The sequence below is a fragment of the Muntiacus reevesi genome, chromosome 6 (assembly GCF_963930625.1).
Source record: "Muntiacus reevesi chromosome 6, mMunRee1.1, whole genome shotgun sequence".
NCBI classification, from domain to species: domain Eukaryota; kingdom Metazoa; phylum Chordata; class Mammalia; order Artiodactyla; family Cervidae; genus Muntiacus; species Muntiacus reevesi.
Genome location: NC_089254.1, coordinates 58,741,742 through 58,766,846, shown reverse-complemented (window position 1 = coordinate 58,766,846; position 25,105 = coordinate 58,741,742). Strand labels below are relative to the sequence as shown.

Sequence of the window (25,105 nt, the reverse complement as noted above, 5' to 3'; positions counted from 1 at the left end):
AAATTCTGATGAAGCAATGTACACTATACTGACTATAGTTGACAATGATGCATTGTATACTTGACATTTACTCATAAGGTAGGCCTTAAGTATCTACACACACACAAACACTCACAGTATCTCTGTGAGGTGATAGATGTGTTGAATGTGTTAATTAACTTGGTTGTGGTGATCACTTCACAACATTTATGAATATCAGATCATTGCATTATATACTTTACACATATTTATTTTGCAAAAAATGAAAACTATGAAAGAGAATATGGGGAACTATTTTAATGATATTGATGTGGGGAAGTGTATCTAAGCACAGAAATTAACAGAAAACAGAGAGCATACAGTTGTGATTGTATAGAAATTTTAATCTTCTATAGAGCAATGATCATTAATAGGTTATAAACTGACATTCTAGAATAAAGCATGTTATACACATAATAGACAAAAGATTACTGTCTATAATATAAAAAGACACCATAAATAAATTTTCAAATGGACAAAAAGAAATACAAATAGCCAACAGACATATGGAAAGATGTACTGCACTGGTAAAGATGTAAAACTTCATTTCACTTTCTAAAATGAGTTACTTCTTAAAAAACTACCAGTACAAAAAAAAAAAAAAAAAAAAAAACTACCAGTACAAAATGTGATTAAGAAAACTTAATAACGTTGGAGTTCATAGAGATGCAGAGAAATGGATACCCTCACCATTATAAGCTCTCAGTATCCATCAAATTATAAAATATTCAAAGTCCCATTTCAAATATGTTAAAGATTCTAAATACTGAAATAAGTGTCCATGTGAATGTGTATAAAGTTGGTAATTACTCATAACATTGGTTGTTATGACAAAAAGAGAAACATAATCTAAACATTCACTAATGTGAGAATGGCTAAATATGTGATAGTCACTCGTGATAATGAATAAATAAAACATGGGGACTACTATAAAGTATGAGCAGGATGCCCAAGAGAAACTGTTAAATAAAAGTAAAGTTACAGAATAATACCAGTAAAAAAATTACATTGTGCTTTCAGAAGTATTTTCTGAAATGATACATACTAAGCCATTTATAAACAGCACTAATTGAGGAATACACCTAAGAGAGGGGAATATTTCTTCTTTTCTTGATATACTATTTTTTCTGATTGTATCACCATAAGCATAAAGTTGACCCTTGAACTACACGACGGTGAGGGTTGCAGTTGAAAGTCTGAGTATAAATTACAGTCAGCTTTCCATATACTTGGTCCCTCTATATCCTGAAATTCAATCAACCACAGATCTAGTAATAGTGTCATGTTTATTACTGAAAAAAATCTGCGAATAAGTGGAACCATGCAGTTCAAATCCATGTTGTTCAACAGTCAACTGTATTATTTTGTGGTTTAAAGGACCCTTCTGCCAGATACTCATAGAGAGTCAGAACTTTCAGGAATGTAATCACCAAGAAAGACCTCCTTATTTCCACCAATTTGCCCCCTCAAGTCTGTCCTCTACATTGTTGTTGTTTCAGTCCTTAAGTCATGTCCAACTCTTTTGCGACCCCATGGACTACAGTCTGCAGGCTCCTCTTCTTGTTCATGGGATTTCCAGGCAAGAATATTAGAGTGAGACATTTACTTCTCCAGGGTTTCCTCCTGACCCAGGGATGGAATCCGCATACCCTGCATTGACAAGTGGACTCTCGACCACTGACTGAACCACCAGACCCTCTCCATTTTTTTGAGACAGCAACCATGTATCCTGGGCTTCCCAGGTGGTACTAGTGGTAAAGAACTCACCGGCCAAAGCAGGAGACATAAGAGACATGGTTTTGATACCTGAGTGGGGAAGATACCCTGGAGGGGGTGTGGAAACCCACTCCAATACTCTTGTCTGGAGAATCCCACGGACAGAGGAGCCTGGAGGGCTACAGTCCACAGGGTCACAAAGAGTGATTCAAGACTGAAGTAGCTTAGCACACATGCCATGTACCCCTTCATCTTCTAATATTCAATTAAATATCTCAGGTCTCTTAATGCACTCCTTATGTGAATAGTTTTCAGAGCTCTAAAAACATTGTTTTTAGATTGTCAAGACATATTCTCTGGCTTCCATCTGATCAGAACAAGGTAGAGTGGATCTATTAACTCTCTTGATTTGGAAAAAATTTCAACAAATAAGACTTTACCATTTCAACTATAAGATTCTAATTAGCTCTTCTGGCTACCATACAAAGTTGGTTACTGAAAATATAAGCAGAGGGCACAGCATTCATGGAAACCCTGTGCACTAATTTTATAATTTTTCTGTAAATCTAAATTGTCCTAAAAAATAAACTTTATTAAAAAACAATAAATCTAGTGGCTATATCTACAAATATAATGCAATCTGAGTTAAATTTTTTTTCAGAGGAAGTTTTCCTCACAATTTACTTCTCATGTCCTGTAACAGCGTGTGATTTAGTTATATTTTGCTTATATTTGTTTATACCATAATTCTAGTGACTGCTAAAACCACAAACAAATGTAATAAAACAGTTTTAACAATAAATGTAGGAAAAACTATTTCATGAATACTCAGAAAAGCAAGTTGCTTTCTCTGAAAGTTAAAAAAAATCACCAAAAAAAAAAAAAAAAACAACACTTCAGCTTACTTCTGTTACTGACTTTAAATTGTAGTGGTATATTAAATTAAATCAATTTAAATTTTGAGTTAACTCACAAATATAAATCCTTCAAAACAAGTCCAAATACATAAAAGAGACACAGCCATCATACAGTCTTTTTTTTTTCCAAGAAGAAGAAATCTAAATTTGGCTCATGTTTCCTTTCATAATCATAATGCTGAAGCTTAATGTACATTCATTTGGAAAACTGATATTATACTAAGCTATTTAATAACTAAATACTAAAAACAACTATGATATAATTACCTCAGATAAGTGTTTGCACATAAGACACACAGAATATCACGAGAAGCCTGTGAACAGAATCAAATTGATGAAATGTCTAAGGAATTAAGTGATATTTAAAATTCCCTGATTCATTAACAAAGATATCCCTACTAGAAAGAAGTATTTTTACTATTAAAACAAGTCCTTGGGAACAATTTAGTTCCAGCTCTGCCTTAGGAAAGCAGTATCTTGAAGTTATAACCTCCTTTTCTATGAAAACAAAAGGTACTAGATTAAGTCTTTCAGGTCTAAAATTCTAAGGTTTATATATGGGTAAATAGATGGGGAAATAGTGGAAACAATGTCAGACTTTATTTTAGGGGGCTCCAAAATCTCTGCAGATGGTGATTGCAGCCATGAAATTAAAAGACGCTTACTCCTTGGAAGGAAAGTTATGACCAACCTAGATAGCATATTAAAAAGCAGAGACATTACTTTGCCAACAAAGGTCCATCTAGTCAAGGCTATGGTTTTTCCGGTGGTCATGTATGGATGTGAGAGTTAGACTGTGAAGAAAGCTGAGCACCGAAGAATTGATGCTTTTGAATTGTGGTGTTGGAGAAGACTCTTGAGAGTCCCTTGAACTGCAAGCAGATCCAACCAGTCCATCCTAAAGGAGATCAGTCTTGGGTGTTCATTGGAAGGACTGATGCTGAAGCTGAAACTCCAATACTCTGACCACGTTATGCGAAGAGTTGACTCACTGGAAAAGACCCTGATGCTGGGAGGGACTGGGGGCAGGAGGAGAAGGGGACTACAGAGTATGAGATGGCTGGATGGCATCACCGACTCGATGGGCATGAGTTTGAGTGACTCCAGGAGTTTGTGATGGACAGGGAGACCTGGCGTGCTGCAGTTCATGGGGTCGCAAAGAGTTGGACACGACTGAGCTACTGAACTAAACTGAACTGAACTTCTGACTGGAGTTTAAGTTTATATTTTACTAGATGCAAGTGAGCTGTAGTTGGGGAATTGGTTTCCACAAAGGAGGCAGGTTCCTCGAGGTATTTCAGAGGCTATTTCATCTCGAACTTCCAAGAAATTAGGACTCTGTCTAAAAAGACTATATTCCTACCTCAAACTCTTGAGTATTATAAAATTAGCTGTGGCATACCTGCTTCCCTGGTCTACCTCAGCCTGGAGTGACTACTACAGAAGGCTTAAGAGCTCTTATTAAGATGTATCAGCTAATGATGAGAGAGGGAGAAAGGAAGGAATGAAGATGAGTATGAAGCTAATGTTGGCCAAAGAGGTTTAAACAGCATTTATAGACAAGAAATTTACAAGAACTTAAAATTTTGTACTCTGCATGAAATGTGGCTTATAACTCACAGATAAACATTGGAAAGATACATAATAAAATTTGAACTCAAATGTTAAATCTAAGTTTAGAATTTTTAACTTCTCTCATTGATCCAAGAGCATCCTACATGGAAGAATGTTTCAAATAACAAAAATGAGATTACACTCCTATTGACAAGCAAAAGCCTATTCAAAGGTATAGACAACATAACATACACATTTATAAGCATCTAAGATTCAGTAGTGTCATGGTAAAATCATACTACACATTCCTTTCTCCTTTCCTTCCCAGAAGTGATTTTACACAAGTGAAAAGTTAAATGAACATCAGAAGTATCCCTGATATGGAAAATAAGCCATAACAGGACAAATAAAGACTGAGGCATTTATGTGGATGCAAAAGTGGAGTTAAGCTTTAATGGCTGCAGGGATGGTTATGTCTGTGTATGTGCATGTGTGTGAGAGGGATATGTGTGTGTGCATGTCGGCTACTGCACAAACATGGCTTGAGCTGTGGTATGTTTGGGGGCTAATATTACATTTACGAGGCTTTGTATCTTTATTTTTAAAATAGCTAATAGTAGATCTAGCTATCATTTTCTCCTGTGCTGGATATCTCCCCACTGAATAGATAATTCTTGCATTAGTACTTCCAAGTGGGACCTCATAAGAGTAACACAAGCTGACATGATGGAATAGAGAAACTGGCTAATAGAGAGAACCTGCAACTTGAGCTGCTGCTGCTAAGTCGCTTCAGTCGTGTCCGACTCTGTGCGACCCCATGGACTGCAGCCTACCAGGCTCCTCCGTCCGTGAGATTTTCCAGGCAAGAGTACTGGAGTGAGGTGCCATTGCCTTCTCTGGCAACTTGAGCTAGGCAGTCAACGCAAGGGAGAGCAGCAAACGTGTGTGCGGTTTACTCACTCCCTCTCATCACCTCTGTCTATCCTGACTCTTTCCAAGTGGTGCCTAGGGAACTAGACCAAGGGTGAAGCAGCACAGATGTAGAGGGAATGCCTTCCTCACTCATAAATTATTCATCTTCAATGTGAAAACAAAAGAATAAGAAATGTGGGAACTGGAACTACATAGAGAGATAGGCAATTTGACTTTAAATCTAGAACACTGACTTCAACAGAACCAGCTGAAGTAGAGACAACTTGCTGTGACAGTAGAGAAATAATGTTACTGCTATCTGCTTAAAAGCATAAAACACCTACTGACTAAAGGCACGACAATTTTTCAATAATATAAATAAAGATGGTTCAAAATTGCTAAAAACTGAGGACCCATTGTCTTTAACCAGGCTTTCAGATAAACTACTCCCAGACCAAGAAAATCTTCCAGTAATATTTTGAACATTAGTTCTTCTATGGTGATAATACTTTCTTTTTTGTGTGTGTGAAAACAGTGAACAGTAGAGAATGATATTTTAATGGCTACACAAATTTCTATTTATGTTTCAAAATGGATCAAGACTTTTTCGAATGTGTCTTATTTTGAAAGATACCGAAATGGTCATTCTACTTTTCTTTTTTAGTACCAATAACAACTGCAATTATTTAATCATTTGGGAAATTATTTGTTTAATGTCCCCACTGGATCAGACTGTGAGTTTCAAGATAGGGTGGACTTGTCTTATTTATCCCAGTGTACCTACAGTGTTAACAAAGTTCTTACCATATAGTGGGTAACTGACACATTTCTTTTGAAAGAATAAATAAAAATATCTTTTCTAATGTGGCAGATTAAAAACTCCACATAAAGTGATATAAAGAAAAATCTGAATAAAAAAAGGTTTTAGGGAGGGGAAGAGTCATCCTAAAAGTAAGACAGAATTCTGAGCTATTAGCACTAATCTAAGTCCTTAAACCCAAAAGCAAGTAAAAAAAAATTTTAAATACCTTTTTAAAGATAAAATAAGTAATCACCAGAACAATTGGAAGCAACAATGTCCTTGAGTATCGCACTGGCGTCTGAAATGTAGCAAATTATTCAAAGTATTTTTTATTAAATTTTATACAATAAAAATCTATGTCAAATTGTCACAATGAGATTAGGTAAAAGATATCTTTGTCATTAACAGAATATATATCATCAAGTTTCATGTTCTAACATAAGAATCAAAATTATAATGAGTTACACAAATATACCAAAAATTATAGTGATAAAAACTATTAAAGCAAAATTAGCTATGGATATTATTTTTTCCTTTCTTGGGTTTTATCTTTCCTTTATTTATATAATAGTAAGCTTTAAAATGTGTGTTTATTGATCCTTGGGTCCTAGATTATCATCTCCTGGGCTTTAACTTTCTATTATTTTCATTTGTGAAACTGTAGGACTAACAACTGAGAAAGACTAGGTAATTACTGTAAGTATAAATAAATACTGAAATAAGAGCAGCAGCTAAATAAATTCTCATGAGTTCTGATAGGGAGTGATTTACCACTTAACTAAATTATATATTTCTTAAAGGCAGGAACCAAGTTATTTAACTCTTTGTAGTCCTATTACAAACTGCCTCATAGATAATTAATGGTCAATAATTGCTTTTGAATGAATGTATGACTGATTTGACAATTAAGAGAATAATATATGATTACTAGCATATATACTTGGCAACATTTTATTATAAAATTTTGTAATATTTGAGATATTAAGTAAAATAAAACTGAATTTTAAAAAAACAAAACAATAATTTGGGCTTATTTTTCCTGAATGCTCTCATACCTCCGACTGGTCTATATTATTAAAAGTAACTGAACTGCAATAATAGTAATTGACCATAGGTCACATCCTGTGCACTTGCCCTGGTAGGGGCCATTGTTTACTGATATTACATGTAAGAAACTAGATGAGAATGCCCATATTATTAGCAAAAATCATCATAAAAAATGATAAGAATAAATAAATTGGCTGTTTCCAAATAAAATTTTTGAGTTTCAGATTAAAGGGAAACTTAAGAGCAAGAACTCTTCATACCTGTAGAGGAAAAAAAATAAAAGAATCACTCATACCGCTTTTTCCATGAAGTCAAATTCAGGAGCACAGGTGTAAATTAAGGTATCAAAATCTGTATATCTTAAGATTCTGGCGGCAATAAGGTCACTCAGGCGAATCTGGAGGAAAAATTATAATTACAAAAATAATTACAGTTAATAATAATTGGTTTGCTGCATCAGTAACAACATCTACAGAGAAGATATATCCATGGTACATGGATGCCCCTGCAAGAAAACAAAAAATACAGTGAACCCCATTATGTGCTGAGTTATGAAAAAAATTGAAAACAAATAAAAATATCAAGAGAAATGAAAAGGAAAAAGAAGTCCGGAAAAATAAGTAGATAAGATGATTATACAAAGAATGAGCTAAAATCAACATTTGCTGGGCACAAACCACCATGCAGTTGACCATGATATTTCATGATCTGATCATTTATCAAGAACAAAACATTTCATGTTAACTTCTTTTACCACATATTGTAAATCATTAACAAAATTTCCATGTTTTGCCATTCACAAAGCCTCATACATTAAGCACAATTCTTTGGTGCTGCTTAGTGGTTTTTCCAGTGGTCATGTATGGATGTGAGAGTTGGACTACAAAGAAAGCTGTGTGCTGAAGAATTGATGCTTTTGAACTGTGGTGTTGGAGAAGACTCTTGAGAGTCCCTTGGACTGCAAGGAGATCCAACCAGTCCATCCTAAAGGAGATCAGTCTTGGGTGTTCATTGGAAGGACTGATGCTGAAGCTGAAACTCCAATACTTTGGCCACATGATGGGAAGAGCTGACTCATTTGAAAAGACTCTGATGCTGGGAAAGATTGAGGGCAGGAGAAGAAGGGGATGACAGAGGATGAGATGGTTGGATGGCATCACCAACTCAATGGACATGGGTTTGGGTGAACTCCGGGAGTTGGTGATGGACAGGGAGGCCTGGCGTGGTGCGGTTCATGGGGTCGCAAAGAGTTGGACACAACTGAGCAACTGAACTGAACTGACCTGAATTTTTCAGACATACATTGAAGCCACTGACAATGAAGTTATTCTTCAAGAGAATTACAACAACTGTGCATACCACTCTGATTTAGTTACTTGGTCTGGAAGGCCTGTAGAACTATTTTCTACTGATCATTTATTATTTACTTTGGTGAGACAATTATTTTTACACTGCATCCTTAGAAGGTAAGAAAAATATCTAGTATGCAAAGCAGTAATTCAAAATACTTTACAAAAACATAAATTATTTTATATCAACTTTGATGATTATAGTTTTCAATTACTCATCCTTGCCCTTATCTATCAGTACCAAGCATAATTTACAGTTAACTTTATTTTTCTAATTTAGAGTAGGGCTGGTGACTGATGATAATTTAACCAGGCCACTTTAGTTTCAAGTCTTTCTCACAGTTGTCACATAGAAGTCACTTAAGAATACCAAGGTTGTATGTGTGTGTTGTAGGATTTGTAAAGAGTTGGGTGACAATGTAGGCCAAGTCAAGAAAGAAAATCACAGATCAAGTTAATAATAACTTAAGATGCCTAAATAAAGTTTACCATAAAAAATATATCCCCTAAAGAATAAAAATTTAAGAAAGACAAATAAACCTAATAAACCACAATGCAGAGCTAACAGTAAATGACAAATCCTTATACTTTGAAATTTCATCTACCATGAATATGTATATAGGGTCAATTGTACTGGATAGTGATAGCACTTGTCATTTTAAGAGAATTATCTACTATAGTTCCTTGTTAAGTTTGAAGCAATTTCATCCGCAGACAGGGTTCTAACTGTAGAGTACTAGATATGGTAAATTTCACAGTAGATTATTGCATGATACACTCATCTATCTTCTACCCAAACAGAAAGTGCTAAAAATCAAAAGTTAAATTCATGCACTGCTTTCTATTCCCTAAACAAATTAGCTGATAGGAATTTATCTTTGAAAAGAGCCATCATTGGAGGCATTAGCCTTAAAACAGACAGAAACATTGTGCATTAGGGATGCGGTCCATATATGTTCTAGAAGATGAAAAGATAGAGAATTATCATATTCTTTATATAAGAAAAACTTTAAAGATATCAAATCACACCTTAATTTTAATGTCTAATTAAAAATAAACCTTTGAGTTCTATATTTCAAAGTTGAGGACAGACTGTTCATATTTACATTTATAACGAATCAATAATTTGCTAAACAAATTATTTGTATTTTAACCAAAATATAAACAACTATTTAACATAACTTTTTCCTAGAAGGTTTAGTCACCATTCATTAATGTACTTTTATCTTAGTGGGCTGAAAAAAATCTACAGGATTTTAGTACTGACTCTGCCAATAGCTAGCTTGGGATTTTGAAGAAGGTACTCAGCCTCCATAAGATATAGAGGTTTCATTTTAAAATAGATGATTTCAAAATCTTCTCCAACTATGCAATTACAGAACTTTTAATATTCTAACCAAAAAGTACTTAGTTAGTTCAGTCGCTCAGTCGTGTCCAACTCTTTGCGACCCCATGAACCACAGCACGCCAGGCCTCCCTGTCCACCACAAACTCCTGGAGTTTACTCAAACTCATGTCCATCGAGTCGGTGATGCCATCCAGCCATCTCATACTCTGTCATCCGCTTCTCCTCCTGCCCCCAATCCTTCCCAGCATCAGGGTCTTTTCCAATGAGTCAACTCTTCACATGAAGTGGTCAAAGTATTGGAGTTTCAGCTTCAGCATCAGTCCTTCCAATGAACACCCAAGACTGATCTCCTTTAGGATGGACTGGTTGGATCTCCTTGCAGTCCAAGGGACTCTCAAGAGTCTTCTGCAACACCACAATTCAAAAGCATCAATTCTTCGGTGCTCAGCTTTCTTCACAGTCCAGCTCTCACATCCATACATGACCACTGGAAAAACCATAGCCTTGACTAGACAGACCTTTGTTGGCAAAGTAATGTCTCTGTTTTTTAATATGCTATCTAGGTTGGTCATAACTTTCCTTCCAAGGAGTAAGCGTCTTTTAATTTCATGACTGCAGTCACCATCTGCAGTGATTTTGGAGCCCCAAAAATTAAAGTCTGACACTGTTTCCATTGTTTCCCCATCTATTTCCCATGAGGTAATGGGACCAGATGCCATAATCTTAGTTTTCTGAATGTTAAGCTTTAAGCCAACTTCTTCACTCTCCTCTTTCACTTTCATCAAGAGGCTTTTTTTAGTTCCTCTTCACTTTCTGCCATAAGGGTGGTGTCATCTGCATATCTGAGGTTACTGATATTTCTCCCAGCAATCTTGATTCCACCTTGTGTTTCTTCCAGCCCAGCATTTCTCATTATGTACTCTTCATATAAGTTAAATAAGCAGGGTGACAATATACAACCTTGATGTACTCCTTTTCCTATTTGGAACCAGTCTGTTGTTCCATGTCCAGTTCTAACTGTTGCTTCCTGACCTGCATACAGGTTTCTCAAGAGGCAGGTCAGGTGGTCTGGTATTTCCATCTCTTACAGAATTTTCCACAGTTCATTGTGATCCACACAATCAAAGGCTTTGGTGTAGTCAATAAAGCAGAAATAGATGTTTTTCTGGAACTCTCTAGCTTTTTCGATGATCCAGCGGATATTGGCAATTTGATCTCTGGTTCCTCTGCCTTTTCTAAAACCAGTTTGAACACCTGGAAGTTCTCGGTTCACGTATTGTTGAAGCCTGGCTTGGAGAATTTTGAGCATTACTTTAATAACGTGTGAGATGAGTGCATTTGTGCAGTAGTTTGAGCATTACTTGGGATTGCCTTTCTTTGGGATTGGAATGAAAACTGACCTTTTCCAGTCCTGTGGCCACTGCTGACTTTTCCAAATTTCCTGGCATATTGAGTGCAGCACTTTCACAGCATCATCTTTCAGGATTTGAAATAGCTCAACTGGAATTCTATCACATCCAGTAGCTTTATTCATAGTGATGCTTTCTAAGGCCCACTCGACTTCACATTCCGGGATGTCTGGTTCTAGGTGAGTGATCATACCATTGTGATTATCTGGGTCCTGAAGATCTTTTTTGTAAAGTTATTCTGTGTATTCTTGCCACCTCTTCTTAATATCTTCTGCTTCTGTTAGGTCTATACCATTTCTGTCCTTTATTGAGCCCATTTTTGCATGAAAAGTTCCCTTGGTATCTCTAATTTTCCTGAAGAGATCTCTAGTCTTTTCCATTCTATTGTTTTCCTCTATTTCTTTGCATTGATCGCTGAGGAAGGTTTTCTTCTCTCTCCTGGCTATTCTTTGGAACTCTCCATTCAAATAGGAATATCTTTCCTTTTCTCCTTTGCTTTTCACTTCTCTTCGTTTCACAGCTATTTGTAAGGCCTCCTCAGACAACCATTTTGCCTTTTTGCATTTCTTTTCCTTGGGGTGGTCTTAATCCCTGTCACCTGTACAATGTCACGAACCTCCGTCCACAGTTCATCAGGCTCTCTGTCTAATAGATCTAGTCCCTTAAATCTATTTCTCATTTCCACTGTATAGTCATAAGGGATTTGATTTAGGTCATACCTGAATGGCCTAGTGAATGGTCTAGAAAGTACTTACATGGTCTGAAACACCTAAAATTTTAGATGTCAGAAATTTCAAAACGATTGTTCCACAAAACCAAGCACTACCTTGAATTACCTAGAAAATAAACAAAATAGATAGAAGTCAGAAGACTAAAAAGCCCTTTCTCTTGGAAATTATTAACAACAAACATTCTAATAACAACTCTTAGGTGAAAGGGAAACACAAACTTGAAGAATTTTTTTAAAAATAAGGTAATGAAAACTACATACTAGAAACTAAGGAATGTATGTAACACAAAGATCAGAAGAAAATTCATGGCCTCAAAAAACTTTTATCAATAAAAAAATGGGGGAGAATGGATCCATGGATATGTATGGCTGAGTCCCTTTGCTGTTCAACTGAATCTATCACATTGTTAATCAGTTATATCCCAGTACAAAATAAAAAGTTTGTAAAAATTAGAATAAAAAAAATGAAAAGCCTGACTCAAATATCTAGATAAAAAAACAACAAAATAAAAAGTAAACACATGAAAGGAAATACTCAAGAGAAAAATAGTCAATTATATTTACACTTATGTATATCCATTTTGTTGTCCTTTATTTCTTCTGAATGTTCTAAGATTCTTTCTCTCATCATTTACTTCCTGCTTTGAGGACTTCCATTTAAGGGTTGCTCTGCTAAAAACAAATTCTTAGTTTTCCCTCATCTGAGAATATGTTTTACTTTCCTCTTCATTTCAAAAAGACACTTTTACTGTATATATAAATTATCATTCACAATTCTTTCCAGCATTTTTCAAATGCTGTGCATATCCTTCTGGCTCCCATAGTTACACAAGAAGTCTGCTATAATTCAAATCTGTTTGGGCCTAAAGGTAATGTCGCATTTCTTCCTATCTCCTTTCAAAACTTTTTCTTTGCCTTTAGTTTACAGCAGTTTATGATTGTGCCTTGACATGAATTTTGTTAGCTTTATCCTACATTGGATTCACTCAGTTTCATGACATATATATATATATATATATATATATACACACACACACACACATACACATACATACACACACACACACACAATCATACACACACATATGCATATGGCTACTTTTGAGCTGCTAATCTTTTCTTTTGTATTTTAGATCCATGGAGTATTTTTTAGTATAGATGGAATTTAAAAATCTATGTTAATGAGTAAACCTAGGCTTAATCATACTGTTCATGCCTGACCTTAGTACTGAGCTTTAGATTACCAATGTGGTTTTGTTTTCTTTCTTGTAAGGATTTACATTCCTTATGATACACACAGAGTTCCCCTTGGGTTTTGAGTAAATTTCAGCATAAGCTCAGTTCAATATTTACCTTGCAACTAAAAACTGAGGTCTTCCATTAAGCACTGAATTTGCTCCTATTGAGGAAAACTGTAAGTGAATCACTTAGGCCTAAAAGCACTTGTTTAGGCTTTACGTCATAAATACTTATCTCTGCTAAAGATAAACAGAAGCTAAAAATAGAGAATACCTAATACCTAGCAAGGGGAAAAAGAATCTTTCTTCCAAATTACCACATGATAGTAAAGAATATTAAAATTAGGGTTTGATCACTCATAAGTGACAATTCTCCTATACATTATTTTACTGTCATTCAATGCAAAACACAAGGATTTCCTTGTTTTCAAATTTCCCAATTAAGACAGAGTAAGATATGCAACATAATCTTAATTCCATAGGCATGTAAGAATTACTTGGAGTAATAAAATAGGTGCTTTTGTAAAAAAAAAAAAAAAAAGTGTCAGTTCAAAAACAGTTTGCCTTTTCTTTTTTACTCTTTTCCAAAAAAAAAAATAGCCATATAAAGCGAGAGTATCTTTTATGCTGTTTAGATGACCATGATGGTTCATTTCTCCCTTTTGCAAGAGATTGGTGGCATTAATTATATCAATTTAAAAACATACATATAAATCAAATATTCATAATGTCTTAACTTTTATCTCATTCAGATATTTTTCTTTGAAATTCTTGAGTTGAAAGCTTTTTATTGTTTCTGATCTAAAACTGAAAATATACAAGACGATAAACTTTCCTCTGAGCACAATATTGGCAGAATTCCCTAAATATCCATAGGCACTGCTGATTTGCTATCATTTTACAATAATTTGTAATTAATACTTTGCTTTTCACTTGAGTTCAATTATTAAATAAAAATCTTTAAATTTTCTTTGATTTCTTGGTTTAATCTTTTAAAAAACAGGCATTGCCAATTTTTCTGAATAAAATAAACTTATATATCATACATTAGAAGGGTAATGTGATTCAATAACTTACATGCATTTTCATCATGAGGATGGGAGAATGCCTCCAGTAATGAGAAACTGGCAACTCATTCCATTTTGTTCATTTGTGTTCAGAGTAGATATTTACCTTATATTTTCCAGTTTTACCATAACAATATGTAATATGTAATCACACAGTTCTTCTATACGGCAGATTTTATTTTTTAGAAAGAGTACATTAAAGACCCAGAGAAAAAGAATGTCATCTGTCTGATATGAGAATTAAGTCATCGCAACACCTACCTAATAAAATACTTACTTTACTTTGTAACATAACACACAAGTATGAAGGTGACATGGGCCATTCATGTGTACATTTGGGAACAAGTGAAACAAAGATCAGGTAGTGGCTGAGTTGAAATTAAAAAGGGACTGTGAGATTGTAAGGAAAATGTTAAAAAGACAAAGGTAATAAGACTCTAAAGATGGAAGATGAAGATTGATGATGAATAAATGCAGAAAAAACAAAAAGGGACAGCAGGGACAGAACTACAGATTGAGTTATGTTGAAGAGAAGGTTGCTAAGTCTAAAGAAAAGAAAAACTCAAAGCAAATGGAAAAAAAAATTAAAAGCAAGGTAGTAGGGGTATAGCAGAATGAAAAGTAAAGAAGAAAGGTCTGAGAATAGTATTGAAATAAATGAACTAACTTCTTGAAAATGACTTGTAAATGTTGCTAAGGACTATTTCCCACCTTATGAAAGTAGCTATAATATTTATTAACTATAAATCATTCAATTCTTAAAGTATATTACTTGTATTCAGTTTATAGAAATAAAGAAGGATTTGAAGAAATTGTGGTAAAAATGTTGAATCTTACCCAAAAATGGAGTTCAGATACTCCAAATCTTTGAATTTTATTTCTCTTTAGAATTATCACCTAAAATGCATATGATATAAAATAAAATAATTAAATAAAATTAACATTTATATCTTATATGAATAATACATTTCAAAAATCATGCAGTCAACCCCTTCTACCTTGGTTATCACCAGACATTTTCCTTCATTTTGGATTTTCCTGAATTTGGAAATGGAAAATTTTGGGGGGTGTGAAAGCCAAATGCTTTCCAAATTTTGACTCTAGAATCAAGTTAATTCCTCACTGAGTTACTTGGGATGTTTTATGTAGGAAAACTCCTCTGAGGAGACAGATGGTGTGGGGAAGGTATATTCCATGCAAGTGTACATATAAGTTACCCAGCAAAAGGAAAATTCTTCCTCTCCAAACTCCCACAAATTTTAAAATGTTAAAAAATATGTCTAACTGAATTTATATGAAAGAAAAGATACTTATCAGGTGCCAAGGAAAGGAGGTGATTTTTAAAAACTAAACCATTAATTAGGAGAGAACCTATGACAGTTTTTAAGGAGGTCTGTAGAACAGAGTTACAGGGTTACAAATGTGAGCTTATATTAAAAGGGAGGGCAACAGAAGGGACTTGAGGCTATGTAAGGTCAATTAAGATTCGTGCATTCAGTTGGGATCCTCAAAGTCCCTGGGATCCTTGGTGCTATCAACTAAATATTTATGTCCCTGTACAAATCCATATGCTGAAATGATAATCTCAAATGCAACCTATTTAGATGTGGAAACTTTGTGAGGTAATTATATAACATTATCAAAGTGGGAACTTCATAGATGGGCTTAATGCCTTTCTTAGAAGACACATAACAAAGAAAATCCCTTTATCCATTATGGGAGGACAAAGCAGATATCTGTTTAATCAAAAAGAAAGCTCTTATCAAGAATTAAATCAGGTGACATCTTGATCTTACACATTCCAGCATTTAGAATTGTAAGAAATAGATTTCTGCAAAAGCTACCCATTCTGGTATTTTTATTACGGCAGTCTAAACTGACAAAGATGTACAGGGACAAGGAATACTTCTACTACTATCTCTGCAAATTGGTAAGGTATTTGTTTATTCTCAAGTTTGTACTGAAAAATAAAGGCTCCAGTGGGAAACAAATCTTAGGCCTGTGTATTATTTAGATCTGGAGGAGAATTTTGTATCATCTAATTGGCCCAAGATGAGCCAGATTTCCTGAACTTCCAACAACAGAAAAATATAAATGTTCCATATTATACAATGCAAAATTGTTTATAAATGCAAAATACAAGAAATAAACCATGTGCCCAGACACAGGACAGTGGTTAAATTATCTACAGAATATGCAAAAGGGAATACTTACTATGAAATTATAAGGAAAGTTGAAGATCTCTATCCAGGAAAGGTTACTAAGTGATACCCAGGATAGGTTGATAAATCAAAAATGCAAAAGACTGTAGTATGCTACCTTTCATGTAAGTAAGAAAGGTTATGATAAAATATATATGTAATATTTATTAGTGTGAAAAAGAAAAAACTAAATGGGTAAACTAGAAAACCAATGAGGTATCTCACTTATAAGAAATAGGGAGGGGCCTTCCCTGGTGAAGCCCCTGTGATTAAGAATCCACACTGCAATGCAGGGGGTGCAGGTTCAAACCCTGGCTGGGGAACTAAGATCACACGTGCCTCAAAGCAACTGGTTCCCTCACCACAAACGGAGAGTCCATGAGCCACAATGAAAGATCTCACATGATGCAATGAAGATCCTAGGACCCAACACAGCCAAACAAATAAATACTTTTTTAAAAAGAAATAGGCAGGATCAAGGTAAAAAGAAAAGTGCAGAGAATGAGATGGAAGGGATGAGACAGAGTGGTATTTTCTGAGTATAAGATGTATATTTCTTATTCCTAGAAACATGGTACTTTTCACCACAAAACTAATTAAAATCAAGCAAGAGGGAACTTTTGCTTGTGGTCAAAGTTGGTACAACAGGGAACAAATTTACTTTCCCATCTTTAACAACTAAACACAAGCAAAATAGGTAAGAGACTACTATGAACAATTAAATGTCAATGTGTTATATTATAAAAAATGGATCCATTCCTAGAAGCACATAATCTACAGAATCATGAAGAAACAAAAACTCTGATCACACCTATAACTAGTAAGGATACTGAATCATATTCAAAATCTCTCAAAAAAGAAAAGCGGGACCAGTTGACTTTACGGGTGAATTCTACCAAATATTTCAATAAGAACTAACATCAATCCTTCTCAAACTCTTCCAAAAAATTGAAGAGAAAGGAATAATTCCAAACATATTTCATAAGGCCAGCGTGTTTCAGATACCAAAGTTAGACAAGGACACTACAAGAAAACTAAACTATAGACCAATATCCCAGATGAACACAGATGCAAAAGTTCTTATCAAAATATCATCAAACCAAATTTAACCTCACATTAAAGGATCACACACAATGGTCAAGTGATAATTATCTTTGCAATGCTAGAATGGTTTAACATAACAAGGGATAAAAATCACATAATCATTTCAATCAATGCAGAAAAACATTTGATAAAATCTGACACCCTTTCATAATAAAAACTCTCAACAAACTAAAGGGAAATTATCTCAACATAATTAAGATCACATTGTAAAATCCCATTGCTAACATCATACTCAATAGTAAAAAACTAAAAGCTTTCTTCTAAGATCAGGAACAAGGAAAATGTAAAATTATCTCTGTTCACAGATGGCATCAACTTAAATGTAGAAGACACTAAAGATTATACACATACACACACACAGTGTTAGAATTAATAAGTTCTGCAAAGCATCAGGGTACAAACTCAACAAAGAAACTATGTTGCATTTCTATACATTAACAATGAACTATCTACAAAGGAAATTAAGAAAATAATGCTATTCACAATAGCCTAAAAATGTATAAGATAGTAAGGATAAACATAACCAAAGAGGTGAAAGGTTTATACACTGAAAACACTTCTGAAAATAAAGAAGACACAAATGGAAAGACAGTATCTGTCTTTCTGTCTGACTTATTTCACATAGTATTATGTCAAGGTCTACCCATGTTGTCACAAATGGTAGGAAAATCTTTAGCTACCATTTCCAGTGCTTTTCATAGAGCCAGACTGATATCTAATATTATAATATATTCTTTTCATGAAGGACCTTCTTTAACATTTCTTTTAGTGTAAAACTGCTGGTCATAAACTCTTTATTTTGCCTTCATTCTTGAAAGACATGTTTGTGGAATATAGAATCATAGATAGCATTTTTAAGTATTTTAAAGATGTTGCTTGACTGTGTTATTGCTTGTATTTTTTCTTATGAAAAATCTTCTGACATCCTTATTCTTTGTTCTTCTATATTTAATATGTCTTACTTCTCTTGCTGCTCTCAAGATTTTATCACTGACCTTGAACAAACTGATAATATGCCTTAAATGTCCATCTAGTCAAGGCTATGGTTTTTCCAGTGGTCATGTACAGATGTGAGAGTTGGACTATAAAGAAAGCTGAGTGCAGAATTGATGCTTTTGAACTGTGGTGTTGGAGATGACTCTTGAGAGTCCCTTGGACTGCAAGGAGATCCAACCAGTCCATCCTAAAGGAGATCAGTCCTGGGTGTTCATTGGAAGGACTGATGTTGAAGATGAAACTCCAGTACTTTGGCTACCTCATGCAAGAGTTGACTCATTGGAAAAGACTCTGATGCTGGGAGGGATTGGGGGCAGGAGGAGAAGGGGACGACAGAGGATGAGATGGCTGGATGGCATCATCGACTCGATGGACATGAGTTTGGGTAAACTCCGGGAATTGGTGATGCACAGGCAGGCCTGGCCTGCTGCGAATCATGGGTTTGCAAAGAGTTGGGACATGACTGAGCGACTGAACTGAACTTTGCTTCTTGTACTTGAGATTCATTGAAATCCTTCATCTCTGAGATCAAATTTGGAAAATTTTTGGTCATGATTTCTTCAAATATTTTTCTACCTCTTCCCAACTCCACTGATTTAGACATGTACTTTTCATACATAAACTGTAACTGGGTGATTAGAAGATCAGCATTTTGCAATCCTTATTGAATTAATGAATCTGGTATTAAGCACTGGAGGCTGTGATCATAGAAGGAGAGGTACCAGTAACAAGTGCTTTCTGCTTAAAGAACAATACTATAGACTTGCCAAAGGTATTAAACTTGAACATGTCTAAGCTTTAGACTCAAGTATTAATACAGAAGACAAAAGAAGATGTAAAGCTGCCTCATAAGGACTCAGAGAGTTAAATCTAGATCACAGAACCCTTCACATGTTCAGTGACCCAGGTTTTTCAACAAATAAATATTCCAGGAAGAAAACATAGAGACATATTAGAAACCTGTAGATTAAAAACAGAAACTTGATAAAATTATAAGGAAAAGCTTGGAGTGATCAAGTGATCTTGACTATAGCCGAGAAAGGTGCTACTGTTTTAGAGCCCCTCTCGGTCACATGGAAGGCTTCTCTAATGGTTAAATAAGTTCTGGTTTTGATGTGATGGTATTTTAAGGATGTATAACAGTCCTTAATAACACTATTATTAACACTTATCAGTACTAGTCAGTATATAAAAATTGGTTTTATAAAGTTTTATATATCTGCTATATTTCAAAATAAAGGTTTTCATAAAAAGAGGCAGATGAGCAGAATATAACAAGTTCTCTACTCTGTAATGCTGAAAAAGTTTGACAAAATGCTGAAAGGAGCCTGTGTCTTTTGGAGATAGAAAGAAGAGAGCTTACTCACTGTGAGGCAAAAAAAAAAAAAAAGTATGGGGAGATAAAAAAGTTAAAAACCTAAATTTCAAGTATATATATATATATATATATATATAAAGTGTGTGTGTGTGTGTGTGTGTGTGTGTGTAACTGAGTCACCTTGCTCTACAGCAAAAATTGGCACAACACTGTGAAACAACGATACTTCAACTTGGAAAAGTGGGGGGGAACCCTAAATCTCGAAAAGATCCAATCGATGCACCATACATGGAAAAGTGCTATATTTTGGTATTTCTGTATTAAGTTATCATTTTCTGATCGCTGTGGAAAGGGAGTATCCCAGGAACCTTCCAGTGAAGGAGAACATTCCAGGTTCTGTCATATGAACATCAAAAGTGTGACTATAAGGTAATAAAACTGATTTACTGAACCACCATTCCAAATATAACTGCAAATGAGAGTTAGTCCATGAAAGTAAGTTACATGAGGAGACTATACACTTATTCTAATTATGTTGCCATTGCTCAAAACAGTTTGGAACTCCTCTTTATAAACTTTATAATTCAGGGATTATTTCCTTATGGGTGCAAGAAAATCGGTCTTATTACTTTTTGTCACACCATATTTTGATCAAGATCTGTATTACCCAGTCCAATCACCCACCTTAGTCACAAGACTGGTCATTTCCAAAAATCAAATCCACCCTTGAAAGACGAACATTTGCCACCATTGAGGATATTCAAAAGAATGTGCCACAGTCTGTGAAGGCAATTCAGAGGAATTCCAAAAATGCTTTGGGCAATGGCAGTGTCACTGCAATAAGTATTTAGCCTACTGAAGTGACTTAGAAGGAAATAAATAATTTTTATCATAAATTATGGCATATTTTAAAAAGTAAGTCATTACTTTATTATTTAAAAAATATTTACTGGGGGTATTGGCTTAAAAAGGTAAACCTTCCTTACATTATTTTTTAAGGATGAGATAGAGAAAAGCAGTATCTTGGAAAAACTTTGCAAGTGAGTAATAACCCAGAAAGGGACCTATTTGTTCTTGTTAATTGCTGTTGTGCTCAGTCTTGTCTGACTCTTGGTGACTTCATGATATAGCCCATTAGGCTCCTCTGTACATAGAATTTTCCAGGCAAGAATACTGGAGTGGGATGCCATTTCCTACTCCAGGGGATCTTCCCGACCCAGGGACTGAACCCACATTTTTTGCATCTCCTGCATTGGCAGGCAGATTATTTATCACTAGTGCCACTTGGGAAACCCATTTATTCTTCCTAACCTATACTAAATGGTTAAAATTGCTATTTGAAGGTATAAAAAAAATCTTTATGAGCTTAACAAACACTCACCAATGTTATTAACAGAGATGAAGAATAATAAGAAGATAAATACATTGGATTTCCAAACATGAATACAAAACAAAGGAAAACTGAAATCTGAAAATTGAAGAAAACACATTTTATAGTTATTAGATAAATATCATAATGCATACTTTGTCTACAAGGATATAGTCATTTCTAATATAAAATTTATTTGCATAGAATATTAATAAATAGATCTTGACCAAGAATTTCAACACACTGACAGGCTCTAAGTATCTTCAACACCATAAATACTATATGACAGAATTTAATTTTTTTCTCATTTGCAACTTGGCACAAAGAAAAAGCTATTATTTCTACCAATTTAATAATGGAATGCTATAAAAAGAAAGACTTAGTTATAAGTATTAGTTTTCTAATCTGAGTTTCCTTAAACTACTTGAGGACTTCTCTCAATAAGGAAGTTTTATTTTACATTCTTTAATTTTCACTTCTTATTTTCTTAAAGGAGATGTGTTTGGAAACTAATATAAAAACAATAATGGAAAAACATTTACAGAGTATCATAGTCATGCAAAGTATTAAAAAATCTCAGGTCTCAGAGAGAAAAGGCAGTTTCAAAAGTAGCAACAATAATAATAAAACAAAAAATTTTAAAGTTTCATTGGGTACAAAACATCTGCAGTCCAGTTGAAAGTAAAGTTGCTAAAATATGTCATTCAGTTATCCTTCTAATATTATCAACATCATATGTATTAAATACTACCTGAGAGGAGGTATATAAAACAGTCAGTTCTGTTTTATAAACTCTGAAATCTTATTTTAATATATGACTTATAAGTATTTAAAACATTACCATGTTCGCATTAATTATCTTCTGAAACTTGTTTGGCTCAATGTACCCCACAACATACATAGGAAATAATGAGGCTATCTGAAATAAAAACATAAAAAAGCAGAAGTAAAAAAAATATAGAAAAGCATTTCCCTATTCATTAACAAAGTAATTGTAAGAGGACAGTCATATTTCTAATAATTGAAGTCAGAATAATGTGAACCAACCTCCTCACTAGTGACTAGAACAGCTCGAAAAAATACTAAAACTATCTGTTTGAAAGGGCTTCCGAGTGACTCAGTGGTAAAGAATCCGCTTGCCAAGCAGGAGACGTGGGTTCAATTCCTGTTGGGAAGATACCCTGGAGAAGAAAATGGCAACCCACTCCAGGATTCCTGCCTGGGAAATCACATGGACAGAGGAACCTTGGCGGGCTACAGTCCATTGGGTTGCAAAAAAGACAGACACGACTTAGCAACTAAACAACAACAACCTGTATGAAAGCCACAGACTACTAATGAGGTGAAAAAGAATTAGGAAGCTAAGACCAGAGAAAAGATAGAAATCTACACAGATGCGCATGACATTTTGGATGACTTTTCTTCCAGAGGCATCTGCCAATTCCATCAACAGCAGATGCCCACCAGCTGAGAGGCAGTTGAGAGGTTTCTACATACTCAGCAGCCAGGTACTCCCAAGAGTGAGATCTCTGCTAAGTCCCCAAGATTTGGTTTGGGACTTCCAAGAGTTATACTATAAGCGTGAGCGCTCAGTCGCTCAGTCGTGTCTGACTTTTTGCAATCCCATGGCCTGCACTCCACCAGGTTCCTCTGAACAGAGAGTCTCCAGGCAAGGATACTGGAGCAGGTTGCCATTTCCTCTTCCAGGGGATCTTCCCAACACAGGGATTGAACCCATGTCTCCTGTGTCTCTGTATTGGCAGGTAGATTCTTTACCACTGAGCTACCTGGGAAGCTCTTATATGAGAGGCAACCAGAAATCAAAGCATCCCTCCAAAATACTGAACCCCATCTTTGAATTAGCTCATTCTCTGATTGCAGGAGTATGATTAAAGATTGTCAATCCCTGTATTTGCCTGCTAGATGAAAATTTAATTTTCTCTGGAAGAAGTGAATATCATCTTAGTCTCAAATTAACTCTACAATTGTTCATGTACAATGTCTAATACCATATCAAAACTAATCAGATATGGGAGGAAATATGGCATTATCACTAAGACAACAGAAACAGATCTAAAAAGAATCTAAATCTAGCTCATGGGTCAGCAAAGTTTTTATGGAAAAAGCCAGATAGTCAACGTATTATGATTTATAGGCCACATACAGACTCAACTGTATATTCTTCTATGTTTTTTAAACAACATTATAAAAATATTAAAACTACTCTTAGCTCACAAATCACTCAAAAACATGTCTGGCATCATCAGACACAGACTTTATGTTTCACATATGCACAGAAATAATACATAAGATTGAAAATTCCAGGAAGGTACTCAAAGCCATAAAAAATAAAAGAAAGATATACAACTAGTATTACAATAATCAATAATAAGAAGTCAAAGATGGATTTAAAAGCAGGTGAAACACAAGCAAACAAAAACGTGATAAATTGAAAGAGAGGTCAGAAGAAAGTACAAAGTGACAAAGGGATGAACAACATATGAAAGAATGTAACAGATGTAAAACATACAGTGTAAAGATCATACTTTACATCTCAGAAAAGGTTGAGGGATTTATACTTAGAAGACATTTTACCCAAGAAGTTACCAAACTCTACAGAAAAAATAAAAAAAACAAGCCCTGATGCATAAAGTATTACTGCTGCTGCTAAGTTGCTTCATTCGTGTCTAACTCTGTGTGACCCCACAGACAGTAGCCCACCAGGCTCCTCTGTCCCTGGGGTTCTCCAGGCAAGAATACTGGAGTGGGTTGCCATTTCCTTACTAGCCCCCAGCAAAGGATAAATTACAACAAATAAAACCCAACCGCACTTAGGCATGTTGTAGTAAAAACTGCTTATAACCAAGGGCAGAGTAAATCCTTAAATACAGTCTGAAACTAACTGACTTTAAGACTTAAGTTTCTGTAATCAAGACATCATGGTACTGGAGAAAAAATAAACAAACTGACCAAAGGAATAAAACAGAGGGTCCCAAAAGAGATCCACACAATCACAGGCAACTGAGCTTTGACAACAGAGCAAAGGTAATTCAATGAAGAAATGACAGTCTTTTCAGTGAAACGTGCTGGAAGACTTGGACATGCATGTATTAAAAAAAAAAAAAATCTAGACCTATACATCTTTCAAAAAACTAACTCAAATTTATTTTAGATTTAAATGTAGAAGCCAGGACTAAAAAACTTCTAAAAGATAATGTAGGAGAAAATCAAGGTGATCTTATTTAAGGATGAGTTTTTAGATAGATAAGCATAAGCATAATACATGGGGGAAAAAACTGATAAACTGAGCTTTCTTAAAATTAAAAATTCCAGCTCCACAAAGGACACCATAAAAAAACTAAAAGACAAGCCAGGTATTATGAGAAAATAATTACATAACTCATATCTAATAAAGGTCTGTAAATAAATAAAGCATGTAAATACTAAGAACTATCAAAACTCAGAAATAAGAAAACAAATAACCCAATTTAAAAATGGGCAAAATATCAGAACAAATACCTCACCAAAGAAGATACGCAGAGGGCAAATAAGCACATATGAAGATTGAAAGGCAATACTACATTAGGGAACTGTAAATCAGAAAAACAAGACACTGCTACACACCTATTAGAGTGGCTGAAACTCAAAAACTTGACACAATGGCAATTTCTTAAAAGATCAGTCTTACGATACACTCCATCAATCATAATCCTGGGCACTCACCCAACTGAGCTGAAATCTTTTGCCCACTCAAAACCTTCACATGAATTTTTATAGCATTTCAAATCATGTTATTTGGTGACTAGTCATGATTTTTTCAAGAGAGGAATGGATAAACAAACTGTGGTACGTTCAGACAACAAAATATTATTCATCAGTAAAAAGAAAAAAGCTATCACTTCATGAAAAGACATGGAGAAACCTAAAATACATATGGCTAAGTGAAAGAAGACAGTCTAAAAAAGTGACATATGATTCTAACCATATGACATTTTATTCTGGTTGTATTT

At 34.7% G+C, this 25,105-nt stretch overlaps 1 protein-coding gene across 1 annotated transcript in view; it reads right to left on the bottom strand.

Moving 5' to 3' along the window:
- Positions 1–25,105, bottom strand: part of DPY19L2 (dpy-19 like 2) — an 83,640-nt gene that overhangs the window by 25,884 nt on the left and 32,651 nt on the right. Inside the window, exons 10-16 of the mRNA XM_065938478.1 lie at positions 21,937–22,014; positions 21,108–21,194; positions 14,945–15,004; positions 11,828–11,908; positions 7,262–7,363; positions 6,146–6,217; positions 2,919–2,965 (exon numbers count right to left, since the gene is read on the bottom strand). Of these exons, the coding sequence (XP_065794550.1) occupies positions 2,919–2,965; positions 6,146–6,217; positions 7,262–7,363; positions 11,828–11,908; positions 14,945–15,004; positions 21,108–21,194; positions 21,937–22,014 (527 nt within the window). The remainder of the gene's footprint in view (positions 1–2,918; positions 2,966–6,145; positions 6,218–7,261; positions 7,364–11,827; positions 11,909–14,944; positions 15,005–21,107; positions 21,195–21,936; positions 22,015–25,105) is intronic.